We start from the raw sequence: 16,122 nt of genomic DNA, 5'->3' as shown, positions 1-16,122 counted from the left end.
TACCATTCTCTACCTTATTCTTTTAAGAAGTCTCTCTCTGAACCTGGAGCTCAGGTTGGTGGCCAGGACAGGAGCTCAAAGAAGGCAGGAACCTGGAGGCAGGAGCTGATGCAGAGGCCATGGAGGAGAGATGCTTACTGATTTGCTTCCCCTGGCTTGCTCAGTCTGCTTTCTTATGGGACACCCTAGAACAGATACCCAGGGATGGCCCCACCCACAATGGGCCAGACTCTCCCCCATCAATCACTAATTAAGAAAATACCCTACATGCCTGCCTACAGCAGGATCGTATAGAGGCCTTTTCTTAATCGAGGTTCCCTCCTCTAAGAGGACTCTAGCCTGGGTCAAGGGGACATAAAGCTAGCTAGCATCTACTGGGCACTGAGGCCAAGGGCTCTGTGGGTTTTCCTTTAATGTTTACAACAACCAGGAGTGAGGTTTCTTATGAATTCTACTCTACAGCCGAGGAAGGTCATGTATGAGGAAATGAGCTACCCAAGGTCAGAGCATCAAAAAACCAGAGTGTTTGAACCCAGAGACGCATCTGGTCAAAATCATAATTCAGAGAGGAGCCAAAGTTCAACATAAGAGGAAGAAGTGATCACTTGGAAGGGCTGTGAACAGAATGTTTGGAAGGAGGAGTATCTGAGGCCTGGAGACTGAGGAAGGATGTGGTACTACCAACAGGGGGGGCTGGAGTTACAGGCTTCATCTGGCCTTCTCCATCACCCGCAAGCCCCACCCCTTCCCACTCGTAAATATGGACAATTGAATTTTCTGTCTTACATAAGGTGTCATTGCGAGCCCTTCCCTGAACATTGCCTTTAGGAAAAGGTGGCATTCCTATCCCTGGTCAGGAGCTGGAGATGCAGTAGTGGGGGATAGCTCTATGTAGAGGGACTATCAAAAATACATTCACCAGCAGCCTAACAGGCCCAGAGCAGTGTGCAGAAAGCCTCAGGCTTCCCCACACCCACCTCCCCACCAAGGTCTAAGACATGGAAAAGTGGGAAATCACTTTTAGATCAAAGGAATCAACTGCTTGGAGACCGCCACATTAAAGTACAGCCTTTGGCCATGCCCACATGGGAAAAATGACTCCAGGTTAATAAAACAAGATCAAAGACTCAAACACTATGATGAGTCATGGCCCTGCCACAATGCAGCCCAGGCAACAGTTATTACCCTGTCGAATGGCCCTTCCTGGTCCAGCCAGCACTCTGTAGACCGAGTTATATCACTTAGAACCTCAATCATCTCCCCTTCCACCCACAGTGGTAGCTGATGACTGTCCAAACCCAGAGGAAATTTAATTAACATAGCCTACAAGGAAGATTAAAGAGTCAGCCCAGCAAATGGCCAGCTAATGGCCAGCTAATGGCCGCCGGGTGTGCTGGCAGAGCAGCCCTGAGCTCTACGAAGAGAGGATTTAAGTATCTTCCACTTGTCACTTTTTAAAGGTTTACACTGGTAGCACTCCACAAAGAACATTCTCATTAATTTGAGATGGCTGAAATTAGCTCATAATTTCCCTATTTCTAAGATATTATCTGGTAACAATTCCTCTGCCATCTAGCATAATTACTGTAATGCTGGAGATGAATGAGAGGCTTGGACTTGGGAAATGACTAAGACACCCTACCTCAGAAGCACATGGTCAGGCAGACAGGACAATGTCTCTTTCCAACAGAACTGTATTTGTGGTAATTCTGTCCATCAACAGAAATGACTTTCTAAAAATAAACACACTTAACTTAGTCCATAGCATTAAAATGCCACAAGGAAATTCATATACAGGAGGAAAATGGATCTGTCCTGAGAAGAGTTAGACCAGAATTCTCAGGAGAGAGGGAGGGGAATGCACAGAATGAGGCTGAGACATGGCATCTATCCTTCTGGGGGGTGCAATGACCACCCCGCTGTTTCCTTTTGTGTTAAAGATGTGACTGCAGCAATGCACAATTTCCTTCTCATTGGACCCAATTTCAGGGAGGAATGAGATCCACGAATGCCTCTCAAAACACAGCAAAAGCCACCGCAGGATGAAACTGCAGTGACAAGGACGTGCCTTGGCTCTGAGTTAATGGGTGACCCTGAGATAGACTGACTAACACTCAGTCTCCATGAACCTCCTGCCTCAAGAATGGAGGCCCATCAGAGTGGTGTATGCCTCTCGAAAGCTGGGCAAGAGCAGCTCCTCTGGAGTGTGGGTTGGAGGCGCCAGGACCTTGGGCTTCCACCTTTGGCAGAATGTAAAGGGTGGATATGAGCTTCACACAGGGGAGGGCTGAACAGCAAACAGCAAGCCTACCTTGGGGAGATTTGTTCTAGATGAACCTTCAAAAAACAAAGTCATCATGCACAGATATCAGGGATCTGAGCCAAATATCTTTCCCAGGTGCTTTCCCAGGAACTCTTACAAGGGTACCCTCAAGTCTGCTAGAGGAACTGCCATACTCATCTGTCTACCAAGTATTCTCAGTCTGCTGGTTGTGCTTTCAAATGCCAGGGCTTCCGACTGCTCCTGTGCTTGTGTCTATCTGTCCACAAAGCTTGTCCTTCTTCCAGAACCCACTCCGAGTCACTGATGGAAGGAAAGCAGTCAGCCAGGATCTTAATGCCCAGGGCCTTTTTACTCCTTTCCACGAGGATCAGAAAATGGCCACTCTCAGTACTATACCTCTCCAAATCCATCAGCCAAACTTATAAGAATTGTGATGAAGAACAAGCCACGGTCTCTCTTCCCCACGTGACTACCAGAAAGCTGTCTACAAGCCATTGGAGTAGATGAGAAACTTTCAGGGGTGTGGTGGTTTGAAAGAAAGCGGCCCCCAAAGGGAGTGACATTACTGGGAAGTGTGGTTTTGTTGGAGTAGGTGTGGCCTTGTTGGAGAAAGTGTGTCACTGTGGAGGAGGACTTCAAGGTCTCATATATGCTCAAGATACAGCCCATTGTCTCAGACCACTTCCTGTTGTCTGCAAGATGTAGGACTCTCAGCTACTTCTCCAGCACTATGTCTGCCTACACACTGCCATATCCCACCATGATAATAGACTGGATCTCTGAACTGTAAGCGAGCCACCTCAATGAAATGTTTTTCTTTGTAAGAGTTGGTTGTGGTAGTGGCACCTCTTCACATCAATAGGAACCCTAAGACAAGGGGAGTATTACCTTCATCTGTTCTAGGCTTTTAGAGGTGAGGTTATAGTATGGGGGGGGCTGAATAAAGACAGAGGAAAAAATGGGGATTCATCTGAGCATTCAATTATGGGGGGCATATTCCAAAGGACGATGAGGTATGCCCAACCGATGGCTCACATGTGGCCAAAAACAGCTGTGAATATAACCCCTAACATAAAACCATAAACTTTCTTTAAACACCGTGTTCCGTGACTTTTGTGTATGTGTTCATGTGTGTGCAGGTGTGGGTGCACATGGATGGGGATGAGTGAGCACATACATGTACATGTGGAGGCCAGAGGCCAGGGTCAGTGGTCTTCCTCAATCTCCTTTTCACCTTATTTGTGAGACAGTCTCTCTCGCTGAACCTGGAACTCACAGATTCTGCTGGCCTGTTTGGCCAGCAAGCACCAAGGATCTTCCTATCTCTGGCTCCCCAGCATACCTAGCCTTTTTTAAAAACGTGAATCCAAGGACCCAAAGTTAGGCTCCCTTGCTTGGATGTTGTGTACTTTATCAACTGAGCCATCTTTCTATGGTTTTCTTTAATAACTAGACTTCGAGGTTCTACAGTATGAGCTTTGTAGATGATAGCATTGTTTTCCAATGTCCGAAGACTAGACACCCCCTGCATGAGTCTAGAAGATTGCACATGGCTTTGGAGTACCCCAAGATGTAAAGCTCTCTTTAGATGCCAGGATCGTACAAGATCAACATAATAGCATCACATGGCCTATGAGGTCTAACACTGAAGATAGCTAGCTAGCCATGCCTGCTCTAAAGTTGACAGTGTCGTGTAACCTTCTGGATGCTGTCTATAAGCCAATGGGTAAAAGCAATTTCAGAGTTTGCTCCCCTTCATTCTCTACAACACCCCTTTACATAGGTCAGGACAGGCAGGGCAGTCCTCTCTGAGTAACTGTACTGGCACTGGACATTCACCTGCTCTGGAGAGTGACCAAAACCAAACCAAACCAAGGACACAAAGAAGACTTTCTTTCACTAGCAAATGAAGGCAATGGCAAATCTACCACACTGACTTACAAATCCAGGATGGTGGGTCTATAGAGTAGAAGTAGGGAGCGTGTAAACGCACCTCCACTAAGGGGTTAATGTTCAGACTGTGCACTAAATTCCTGAGACCCAGAAGCAAACATTGAAAGATCCTGGGCTGTGAAGCACAGTGAACACCAACATCCATACTTGTTTCTGGATTGTGGACACATGTGATGAGATGCTTCAATTTGCTGCCTTGACTTCTACCATGATGGGCTTGACTTTGAGCCGTGAGCTAAGACAATCAATCAATCAATCTCTCTCTCTCTCTCTCTCTCTCTCTCTCTCTCTCTCTCTCTCACTCACTCACTCTAACAAAACCAGAGAGAGAATTTTATCATAGCAACAGAGAAAAAAAAATAGATAGCAAATCCCATGTCCTTCTTCCCAGAGTTCAGTCTCCCTACTTCTCCAGCTTCTCTTGCAGTACTCCTCAGAGGAACACAAAGTTTATCTACTGCCTCCTTCATTGTCCTTTGCCAAAATGGACTGGATAGAAACAAATCTTGGCATTTGAAAGCTGAAGTCAAAGACAAAAAATAATAATGTGTATTTCCCCAAAGTGAGCCACTTACTTCTTGATGCCTCAAGGAGAATAGAAGATTGCCGTTGTAACTAATGAAGCCAATAGAGGCCAGTGCTGGCTAATCAATGTGCAAGGAAACTCCAGCCAAAAGCTGCCAGGCTGTTCTCTATCAATGTTCAGCCCTGCCTGGCAGGAAACATGCCACAGGGAGCTTCCTAGGTCCTTAGTTAGAAGAGATTGGCTTGGCATAATTGCACTGGGTATTGCTTATCTTGCACTATTCTGGAGAACAGAAGAGGGAGCTGAAGAAAGAGAAGCCATTCTTATACCCAGGCAGTGGGAATCTAGAACTGGTCTGCTCAGAAGGCCTGCAGAGAGCCCAGTGGGTAGCAGGCTACCACGGTCTCCTAGAGGCAGCCATAACCTTTTCTGCTCCACAAGCTACCTGCCATTCCATGCATGTGGAGCATAGATGTGCAGCGTGGTGCTAGCTCCTGCTGTGTTTGCTTGTACCCTGAGTAAGTACTCATTTCAGGGTGGGCTCTGATCTGTGGAAACACTTACTTTTATAGATAAACATGAAGCAGCTCATCCATAGTTCAGAACTCTGGTCAGTTCTAATTCCACACTGAGATTTAGGGCTGAGCTTTAGCACCATGTTTGGAAGGAAGACCTGGAGACACTGGGTTATAACATCTGATCCAATTCCCTTAACCTACCTGTTGTAGTTGTTTTTCTGTTACTGTAATAAAATACCCCCCCAAAAAAAGCAACTTAGGAAGAAAGGGGTTTTTTTTGCTCATAGTTGGAGGTGACAGTCAATGGTTTGAAGGAAGTCAAACCTGCATGGGGCAGGTGGTCACACTGTGCCTTACAATCAAGAAGCACAGGGCGATAGATGCTTGTGCTCAATTCAGTTTCTCCTTTTTAATGCAGTCCAGGATTCTAGCCCAGGGAGTGACACCACCCAGAGTGGGAGTTCTTCTCACTTGAAAGCTAATGACCCGGAAACACTCAAGGTAGAGGGAAAATAAGACAGAATCAGTCAGTGACAGCCAGGCTGTAAGTTCTGTAAGAATGTGGTGCTCTCACAGTGCAACAGGAAGACTGAGCAGAAGTTGATGCCCTGCTGTCCCGAGAAGCCATTGGGAGGATGCACCTCCCACTTGTGTTTCTTCTGCATCCACCATGTTTGAATGTTTTTTATTTATTTAAATTTATGTATATGAATGTTTTGCCTGATTGCATGTCTGGTATCCCCAGAAGTCAGAAGACGGCATTGAATCTAGTTAAGGCATTGGACCCCTCCACAAACTGGAGTTATAGATGTGTAAACTACCATATAGGTTCTGGGAATTGAACTCGGGTCCTCTGCAAAGGCAGCATGTGCTTTTAATTACCGAATCATCTCTCCAGCTCTGACACTGTGGGTATTTTTACCACCTTGATTGTGCTTCTGTTCCCAATGATGACTCTCCTACTTCCCACATTCTATCCCCCTCCATCCAGTTCACATCTCACCTCCTGCAGAAGGCTTGCCTTGGCTGTACAAACATGTATGGCTTCTCTGGTTTTAATCTGACACATCCACTACAAAGTATTTAAACCCTTGGATGGAACCTTCTACAGTCTCTAAGACTTCTTACATTATTTACCTTGTGCACAAGACTAAACTCTTCAGCATGCTTCTGAGGTCTTTGTGATCCCAGAATAAAATTTAACTCTTTTCTTATGCCCTGTGAAATGTGGTCCAATGTGAAAGCCACCAATAAGCCAAGGCATTGACCAGAAGTGGAAAAATCTGTCTGCACAGGAAGTGGCCACTTTGAAGGGGATTCTCCTTTATGCTGTCCTCAGGTGGGTTCCAGCAGTTCCAACCCAGCAAGCTGTGCTTCACTAGAGTGTCCCTGTTCTTGCAACGCTGCAATCTATAGGTCTGGGTTGCTATTTTAAGACAGAAGCATTACTTCTAGGAGAATTCAATCTATTCTAAGCTTAAAGAGGTCAAGGCAGTTGTGAGAAAAGAAGAGCAAGAGGGATATAGTCTGCCCACATAACGTCCTATAAGTCTAGACGGGTCTGAAATAATCTCAGGAAAACTGACTTACAACCTCACTTGAAGCCATAGAAACAGCCAGAGAGGGGTTGTGATCTGCAGTCACTCAGCTCTTGGTGGCAGCCTGGCTAGAGAAAGCCAGTGTCTTGATGTTTCGTCATGTATACTTCCCTCCAAGCTATGTGGTCTCACCCTGCAGCGATTAGTCATAAGTAAAAGTCCAACGGTTTTCCCTGGAAGATAATCCTCACATATGCTAACATATAGCACTACTCTATGCAGAATTGGGCAAAATTAAATACTAGAACAATCACTGCCACCGAGGACAGTGAGATCAAGTGGTAGATTGAAACAGGACTGAACAGATACAAAAACTGAGAGAGGCTTCTAGACTGAGGATAGACAAGTCATTTCCCCATCTGACTCTGGCAGTGCACAGTTGTAATCCCTGCACCTGGGAAGCTAAGGCAGAAAGATTCCGAGTTTGAAGCCAGTCTAGGCCACGTAGCAAGACTCTATTTTAAGAAAAGTGATGTTATAGAGTTTGCAATGGGGACAGGGCCACCAGTGTTTTGACAGGACACATTGTCCCTTGGGAACAGTCACCTGTAAAACACTTGTCATCTCTGGTTTGGGGTCTACAGTGACTCCAGTTATAACAGCCTCAAATGCTGCTGCACCTCTTTAATTCTGGCTGGCACACTGGGAAGCCATCGAGGCCTCCGCTGGCTCCTGAGTGGCAGCAGGAACACACTGCTGCCCCGCAGGCAGAGTGAAACCTGGAGTGAAGGCTTACCCGTAGATATCCAGGACCCCAATGAAGGTGTGCTGCTTAAGAGAGGCGTGCAGGGCCTTGTTGATGTGCTCCACGATCCAGGAGAACAGCTGGGCATAGATGTGCTTGGCCAGGGCATCACGTGCATTGACCACCTGCTGCAGGGACATGGTCTTGACGTAGGTCTCTGAGGTGGTGACCAGCTTGCGATGGCACAGCCAGTGCTCCATCTGACTGTGCTCCACTCCCAGCAGGCGGCAGAAGTTGCTCAAGTGTTCGTCTTGGGGCTGAGGAAAGGAAGACAGGATCAGGAAGGAGATTGGGAGACAGACTCCTCTGCAGTTTTCCCTCCTGCCCAGAGGCCGAGTGCCTCCCAGCACCTATGGAACCTTTCTCAACCTTAGGGATTTATTTCTCCACACCCCCGATCAGGTAAGTATAGAGCCTGAGTAGCGTTGCTTAAACTGATCATCACACCTGCCAATGGCCAAATTAGAAAGAGTGAACAGGGTAGAGCAGTGTGCACTGCTCTCGTGCCCTTCCTGAACTGCCAGGTTAGTGCCAGGTAACGAACCTGGTAGGAGGGGACGGCAAGAGTGAAGGGAACAACCTGTGTGCTGACAGCTTAGGAATGCAGAAGCAGTCCAGAGGCAGGAGCCAGAAAGGAGCGGAGCAGATGTAAGCTGAGCATGCAGGATGCATCTGCAGAGGGCACGCGCAGCACTCACAGCACCCCAGGAAACAGTTCTCGGCCTCCCACTCAAAGCCCTTCACACAAAGCTCTAGGTCTGTCTGGCATTCAGCCACTTCCTGTCCTCAGGCTTCCCTTTCCCTTCTGTAACAGGGACTAGACTGGTGAGTGTCCTACAGGCAGGCAGGAGATGGGAATCATCCTGGGGCTTTACAATCCGGTCCTCTAAATCATATGTGATGTCAGTGGGTGTGTTCAGATGTGCTGATAAGAAACAAGCCCCAACCTGGAAGGCAGCGTTTCTGGTCAGTGATGGCAGGCAAACAGGCACCATTTACACAGTGTTCCTACTGGCTTCCCAGTTGCCACAGAGGGCTGGCTGCCTTTGAGTCCTGACCTGTGTTTACCAGTCACACTGCCTGGCTTTTAAACTACCAGAAAATCCAAGTCCCCCACAGGGCTGTGCCTCATTTCAATAAACCACCTAAGTCTCTTGGAAAAAAATCCCTGCTGCCTATTCAGGGAACCCCCCAGAAAACCTATAATCCTTGGTGGCTGTTCAGACACTCATCTTGTACTTGGCAAAGTGTCTAAGCCAGCTTATTCAATCTAAAGCTGGAAGAGACTCCTTTAAATTCATAACATGATGTTACCTCCTAATGGCTCTAGATTGCTTATGGGTCTCAATTCCTGATGAGGCCAACTGTAGGATTTAAATGAAGGATATTTAATTAAAAAAAAATAACGCAGGCAATGCTATCAATTCCCCTCAACATTATATCCTCAGGCCATTTACCCTCACCAGAATCTAGCCATCTAGCCAAAGCAAACATCAATATAAGATGTTAGAAAAGGGAACTCCTTCCTCCAAACTCTAGACCAGCAGGCTCCCCAAGCATGGGTGGGAACACACCCTGGAGAGATCACAAACCCAGTGTCACAGCAGGTTTAAACACAGCTGAGCTCCTAAGTGCCAAAAGACAAGTCATGTTAAAGAACATTCTCTCTCATGTAAACAAAGATCCTCATCTCTCTGGGGTCAGGCTCCCCTTGGGAGCTGCCATTCTGGTTTATCCCGAATTACTCAGATGAGGAAAATGAGCTGAGTGAGGCTCCCTGACCACCCAGCCAGACAGCCAGCTTGATGGAGTAGGCTGGGCTTGGTGTGTAGGGACCTGTCCTTCACACTCACTGAGCAGTTAATGGTGTCATGGCTGCTTGTGGGCACAGCTTTCACTCTGCAGCTGCTCCGCCCCTGCCTGCTCTGACACAATGTTACCTACAGCCTAGAATGTAGAGCCTGCTTGGCAGGCAACAAGTTCACAGGTGGCAAGTGTCCAATTTGTTCATCTGACCTATTTTTAAGGAAGTCTTAATCGCTAGGCACACACTACAGATGGATCCCCTGACATTTGAGCGAATGATTTGTCTACAGCCAACAACATGGACCAGCTCCCAGACACCCTCTTCTCTTCCCGCACCCCATGCTAGAGTGTGGCAGAGATGGGACCACAGTTTGGAGCTAACACTTTAATAGCCACCGGGGGACAGGTTTCCAGACAACACAGTGAGGACTTCTCCATTCCCACCCACTTCTGTTGATTAAAGGTGCTAACAGAAACTGATTTAACATCATGCAATTACATTTAAACATAATTAGATGATGATAAATCCATTAAAACAGTCAGCGTTATAGACAGCAGGTTAGTTTTATGAGTCTGTACTGCCAAATTCAAGGGGAAAAATTGCCTCTGGTGTCCAAGTAATTGGACACTGTTGCATCTCTATGGTAACACTGGCAATCATGGAATGCATTCTCATGCCTTAATTAAAAATAAAAACTACAGAGCAGAAGGCATACTACCTATAAGTAGACAGCAAGCCTACCTATGGACCAGAGGAATTTATCAAGGATCCATATGAAAGTGATTCTCAGCAGCACACTTCTCAAATAAGCAACCATGGGCCACTGGCAAGTGTGTATGGGTGGCCCAGGTCACTTGGTCAAAAATTTCTGAGTAAGTGAGAAGAAGTGGTCCTGGGAAAGAACCTTGTCCTGACAGGAGCATTAGTCATTCCGCCCTTTATAAAAGAGGTTCCTCTCTCTGGGATTTATCTAGGTTTTGTTCCTATGTATAGGAAGAAGCATGCTCTGGGAAAGGTTCATTCTGACCCAAACAACCAGAATGGTACTATCTAGAACTTATCAACGTCACCGTCAGTAAAAGCCTCCATACGGGGCTGTGTTCTCCCTCTACTCACAGTGCGTAGAGGAGGGAGTGGACATAGGGCGTTGAGGGAGCATCTCTAAGTTACATCCCTGATGAATGGCAGGTTGAACCCTGGCAACCCTGGCAACCCTGGCACTGTCACCATTCACAGCCTAGACCTTCAACTCAGTTCACCTTGTCACCCGTGTCCTCTGCCCACTCTTCTCAGTGTGTCCTGATGGTCCCATCTTTGCACAGACCTCACAAACACACGGTGCTACCATGTGCCAAGCAGAATAGTGGCACAACAGACATGGTCCTACCACTTTGTGGTGGTGGTGAGGAACAGGCCTTGATCAATGACTTCCCCCTCATCTGAATGCCCAGAAGTGAAAGACTAGTCATAATATCAGAGACACTGTACATACAAGTCCAGGCGGGGCTTTCCAGTGCAAGCGCTAAGGGCCTCACTTCCCACTGGCACCCACCGAGTTCCGTCTCATCCACAGTGGCTCCCAGTTTTATCACCATTGTGGCCTCTACAACCTCAATGAATCACCCAGCTATCCATTCTGGAGTGCCTGCTGGGTCCTGAATACTGCAAAGGTGACTGAGAACAAGTAGACTTATCACCTTCATCAATTTGGAAGAAGCAGGAGCAGGAGCAGGAGGAGGGAGAGATTCAGAGAATAATCACAAAAGGAATGCAAAATCATTGTGGTGAGGGGAAGCGAGGAGGCTTGGCATGCTGCAAGAATCCATGGCAAGGAGTGTGTCACTCAGGTGGAGAGCTCATGCTGAGAAACCTAACCTTGCAATACACACACACACACACACACACACACACACACACACCCCAAAATTGTGTATCACCAGCCTAACCAGTAATTTGCCAATGTATGTCCTTCCAATTTTCCCTGTCCCTTACGGAATTCAGCTGCCCTAAAGATACACTGGGCATTTTTGCTAGGAAGGGGTATGCCTTTGGGAGGCATAAACTCTGCACACTTTTCTCCCTAGGGCAAAGACCCCAGAGGGTCAATTCTTCAACAGCCTCAAATTCACTACTAGGGTCAGGCTGGGCCTGTATTCACTGATAGGCCATGGTCCTTGGAATGCCCCACTTGCTAGAAAGCATCATCGCTGACATCTCTAATGCACTGGAGGTTCCACCCACCCCACAGCACACACATGCACTGCAGCTTGTGAAGGTCAGATGTCAGAAACTGCTCTGGGATCCTGCAAGTTCCCAAACCCTACCTTTCTCAGAGGTACAGGTGGGAGCCTCCAAGCTCTCAAGAGGCTACAGAGTCCATGCTGGAGAGGGTGACAGCCCAGGAACCATCTTACTCCCAACATTTCTCACTTACAGGATCATGGGTGGGGCTGGAGTGGAGGTTGGGGAGGAACTCAGATAGAGTTCAGATAGAGTTCAGGTCTTTTCCTTCCTAAAGGCAGGGACATTCTGAACTTCTTCTGTTAACTCTAGACACACACAAACAGCAGTAACAGGAAGTGGGAAGAGCAAGGGCTTTAGCTTGTGGCATGGGCACACACCCACATCTGGATTTTGTGATGTCATCTTTGGAATTTTCCTAGAATCTTGTTATTTAAATTCCACATGCTGAGAATTAAGAATCACACTTGATACTTCCTTCTAGGCTAGTCACAAATAGGCACAGATGTGGAAACATGGCAGATACACCTGTTCAAGGTCAGAGTGCCAGTTTTAGCCCTGGCCAACAGCATTAAGGTACAGACAGGACACAGCAACTGCTGTCTTCCCAATTGCATGAACTCCCTCCAGCATCCTCCATTCCACACAGACACTCCTGTCTACCAGACATCAGCTGCGGCACTAGGTTCAGGGGAAGGGACTTTTATCATGAACCTCTAAGGAGCCATCTTAGCTGGTAGGCCTCTGACTCAGATGCTTCACTTAATATTCTGCCTTGTGCTGGGAAAAGGTCAGCACGAGCCATCCCATCCCGGCTCTCAGTTAGAATGCCAGCTCTTATAGAAGCAGCCACCAACTATGGAGTCCAATATTCTATTCCCTTGCTGCAAAGACTTCAGTCAGGGCCCACAAGGTACTCAATAGATTGATGACATGGTGTAGAAGTCTATGTACCTCAGAGTACTTGGGAAATAAACTCATCAAATAAATTTATTGACTAGCCACTAAATCCCCTGTCCCAGTGATAGAAACTTGATGGCTGATTGAAATAGATTGGTTCTTTAAAAAAAAAAAAAATTATCAGTGAGAAAAACAGCAGTCATTATCGCTCAGAATAAATAAGCAAGAGGTGCCCTCTAAGCACAGAGGCGAATGGCCATGGTATGAGGCTGGAGGTGCCAAGTTGACTGTGCACATTCTGTCTCTGGTACCACTTACTGGTATGCTGCAGGAATCCCCATCACGCTCGGACTGAATCTCCACACTCCCAAGGTGCAAGATGGAAGCAATTATCTTAAAGATGCTTATTTGATGGGACTCCCGCACTCCTGAAGGAGAAAAAGATGCATGAGTGACATCCAATATCTGTCCCATGATAGAAAGGACTTTTTACCCTTTTTAAGGACTTTAAAAATTGTTTGATTTTCCTTCCTGGGTTAATGACTCTTAAAACCAGCCAGGCCAAGTAATTACCACTCACAGTAGCATCTCAGAGGGCAAGGGGTTCCTATTGAAAGGGAAATAGCCTCCCTCTGCTTGTTCTGGATCACACCAGATGGGGCACATCATCATTTAACTCATCCAGGAGCACAGAGGAGCAGCAGTAAGATTGACTCATTTTGGACTTCATTTCAATCAGACACTTTATGGATGCTTTTATGAGTTTAATAAAGATGGCCATTTATCTGCAGTCATTTTTCTCCCAACTTAATATCCTGCAAACATCTGTGGCACAACCACAGGGCCAACAGGGGAAGAAAAGGAGAGCACTCCACCACACCCCTGGGATCACCGTTCCAGTTATGGGCAGTGCCAGCTGAAGGTGGCTATTTGTCTGGTGATACATGCCCCAACAGTGACAGAAACACTCCCGGCCTGGAAACAGTATGGAACAAACTTGATCGTCAGATTTGTTATTTGCCTACATCAATTACCAGAGGCATTGCTCTTAAGATTTAGATTTAGCTTGGAGGCATTAGTTCTTTTCAAATTTCAGAGTATTTCAAGCTTAGTAAAAAAACTGACAGAATGGTATGATGGCTGTTAATAAAGTTGCCTTCTACTGGAGAAATGCAGCTGTTTGCCACATTCTCCCTCAGCTACATCTGCTTATCCTCAAGGCTGTGCTTTACCCAAACTACAACACCCATAGCACCTGTATAACTGAGGGGCAAAGACAGGTCTTACTAAGGTTAACATTTTCCTCAGATAATCCACAAAGTGGACAGCCCAAGCACGAGCTAAGGAAAAAAATCACCAACAAGGAAGCCCGTTCTTACAGGGGATCCTCTGAACAAGCAAAAACTAAACATTCCATGCTCAGTGCCCATAAATAAGTGACACAACTCTACAGTACACCCCTCTACCTAAAGCTGAGGGAAAGTCATGCCAAGGAAATGGAAAGACTGCAATGGCCACAGAACCAGGGTGCTGCTGTTAGAGTGTGTCTTTTAGACATGGCAGGGAGGCTACACCCATGAATCTCAACAACGTGATTTCCTAAACCAGAGCTGCACAGTGACCACAGAGATGACATGCCATCATGGATGGGGGAAATTTCACAAGGCCTCATGCTTAAATGAAAGGGTTACAGGCAACCAATGGCTGCTAAGGGAAGGTTACAGGCAACCAATGGCTGCTAAGGGAGGGTTACAGGCAACCAATGGCTGCTAAGGGAGGGTTACAGGCAACCAATGGCTGCTAAGGGAGGGTTACAGGCAACCAATGGCTGCTAAGGGAGGGTTATAGGCAACCAATGGCTGCTAAGGGAGGGTTACAGGCAACCAATGGCTGCTAAGGGAGGGCATATCAGTTTTCTACAAAGATGAGCTCCCTGATAGGTTGCTGGATCCCAAGCAGTCAGTCTTAGCACATGTACATATAAGCAATAAATTTGAGAATGGCGTGGGGGAAACATAGGGTGAGTGGGGAAGGGGAGAAAAAGGGTACTGATGTAATACAGTACTGATTTAAGAAATTCTCAAAAACTTAAACTTAAAAAAAAAACATCAATTAAACCCAACGAGTAAAACAAGGTTTGACAGCCCATACTCCCCAGCCCACAGGCTGTTTGTGTAACCCCAAAGAACAGTCCTGCCCACTTGCTTTATGTGAGGCTGTTTGCAGGCTACTGCCACAAAGAGAGTAGAGGCAACAGAAAGCACATAGCTCACAAAGCCTAAACTCTTTACTATTTTGTATTTAAGACAATGTATTTCCAACTCTGTAATTAAAAAGGAGAACATTTATTCAAGAGTAGAGAAGAAAGAATTACTGAAATATTTTCGCAATTGTGATCTTCTATGAGAGGTATTTAAAATCAGAGCCTGGGAGGTATCCAACCCTCTCTTACCAGCTCTTGCTCATTGCTCACCCAGAATGGGCAACAGCCCTGTGGTGAGTGCTTCTCCTGTTGGCAGACTGGGCAGAACACATCTGCTCAGCATCATATATCCTAAGTCCTTCACTGTGGAGATCAGTATGATGTGTGATGCTGGGGGATGCCAGAAGTGCCGGTATCGAGATATTTTCTATGTCCTCCCCTCTGTGAACTGCTCCGCGCCAACTGGCAGAGCATCAAGGTTCTGAACCAAGGGCACCTCAATGATGCAAAGGCAGCAGAAAAGTTGTTCCCATCTTGGGTCTGGTCCCTCCTGGTTGTCACCATTTACCTGAGAGCCCAACAACCTCCCTGCTGAGCTCACATTGGGCCTAGGGATCCACCACACTCAGGTCCAGCCTAGCCTATTTGTTCAGGGTGCTGGTCCTTAGCGCTGGGCATGCTTTGCCCTCCTCCTAGCTGGGTCTAAAGTTTATCCACAACTCTGGTTCCTCTACTCAACAGTCCCTGGGATGTCCGGTCCCTTGTACTAGCCACAGCAGCACTTCCTTTGCCTCTCTGACATCTGTCTTCAGAGTCCACTTCGGCCCTGTCCACAGTTACTCACTCACTGTTGCTCAAATTATAAAGATGCTGTCTTCCTACTGGAATAACCAGAGTGCTTTCTGTCTCCTGAGAGTTCACAGGTACAAAGGGCCAACTCTACCCACGTCTCAGCTACCCAGAGAAGTGGCCACACTGGAACCACAGCACATGCCTTCCATCTCCTCCCCATAGAGCCTAGGGTGTGTCCAGTTTGTTCACATTTAATTTGAACACTGACAAAACTTGGCTTATACCACAGAACTGAACAGATGCTGCTCTGAGTAACCCGACAGAGAAGCCAAAAGCTCCATCTCTGTCAGAGAAGAGGTGGGGAAGACACCGTGACCATCTGAGTCACCTTCTGAGTTTCAGGCTACCTTGAGCTCCCCTTTGCCTGGCTATGGACCCCAAGATTGACTATTTTAACTTCCCAGTTAGGAAGAATTACCTTCCATCTCACGAACCTGGGAGTGCTTCTCCCCTAAAACAGGCTTGGGTAGGGACAATTCGCCCCAGCTTTCCCGG

The 16,122-nt window shown here is 46.9% G+C and overlaps 1 protein-coding gene across 1 annotated transcript in view; it reads right to left on the bottom strand.

The window, feature by feature from the left end:
- Positions 1–16,122, bottom strand: part of Myo5b (myosin VB) — a 302,139-nt gene that overhangs the window by 98,931 nt on the left and 187,086 nt on the right. Inside the window, exons 9-10 of the mRNA XM_036205228.1 lie at positions 12,891–13,000; positions 7,616–7,881 (exon numbers count right to left, since the gene is read on the bottom strand). Of these exons, the coding sequence (XP_036061121.1) occupies positions 7,616–7,881; positions 12,891–13,000 (376 nt within the window). The remainder of the gene's footprint in view (positions 1–7,615; positions 7,882–12,890; positions 13,001–16,122) is intronic.

Source organism: Onychomys torridus, chromosome 13 (assembly GCF_903995425.1).
Source record: "Onychomys torridus chromosome 13, mOncTor1.1, whole genome shotgun sequence".
NCBI classification, from domain to species: Eukaryota; Metazoa; Chordata; class Mammalia; order Rodentia; family Cricetidae; genus Onychomys; species Onychomys torridus.
Note: the sequence above shows the minus strand (reverse complement) of the source record. Positions and strands in the feature narration are given on the sequence as shown.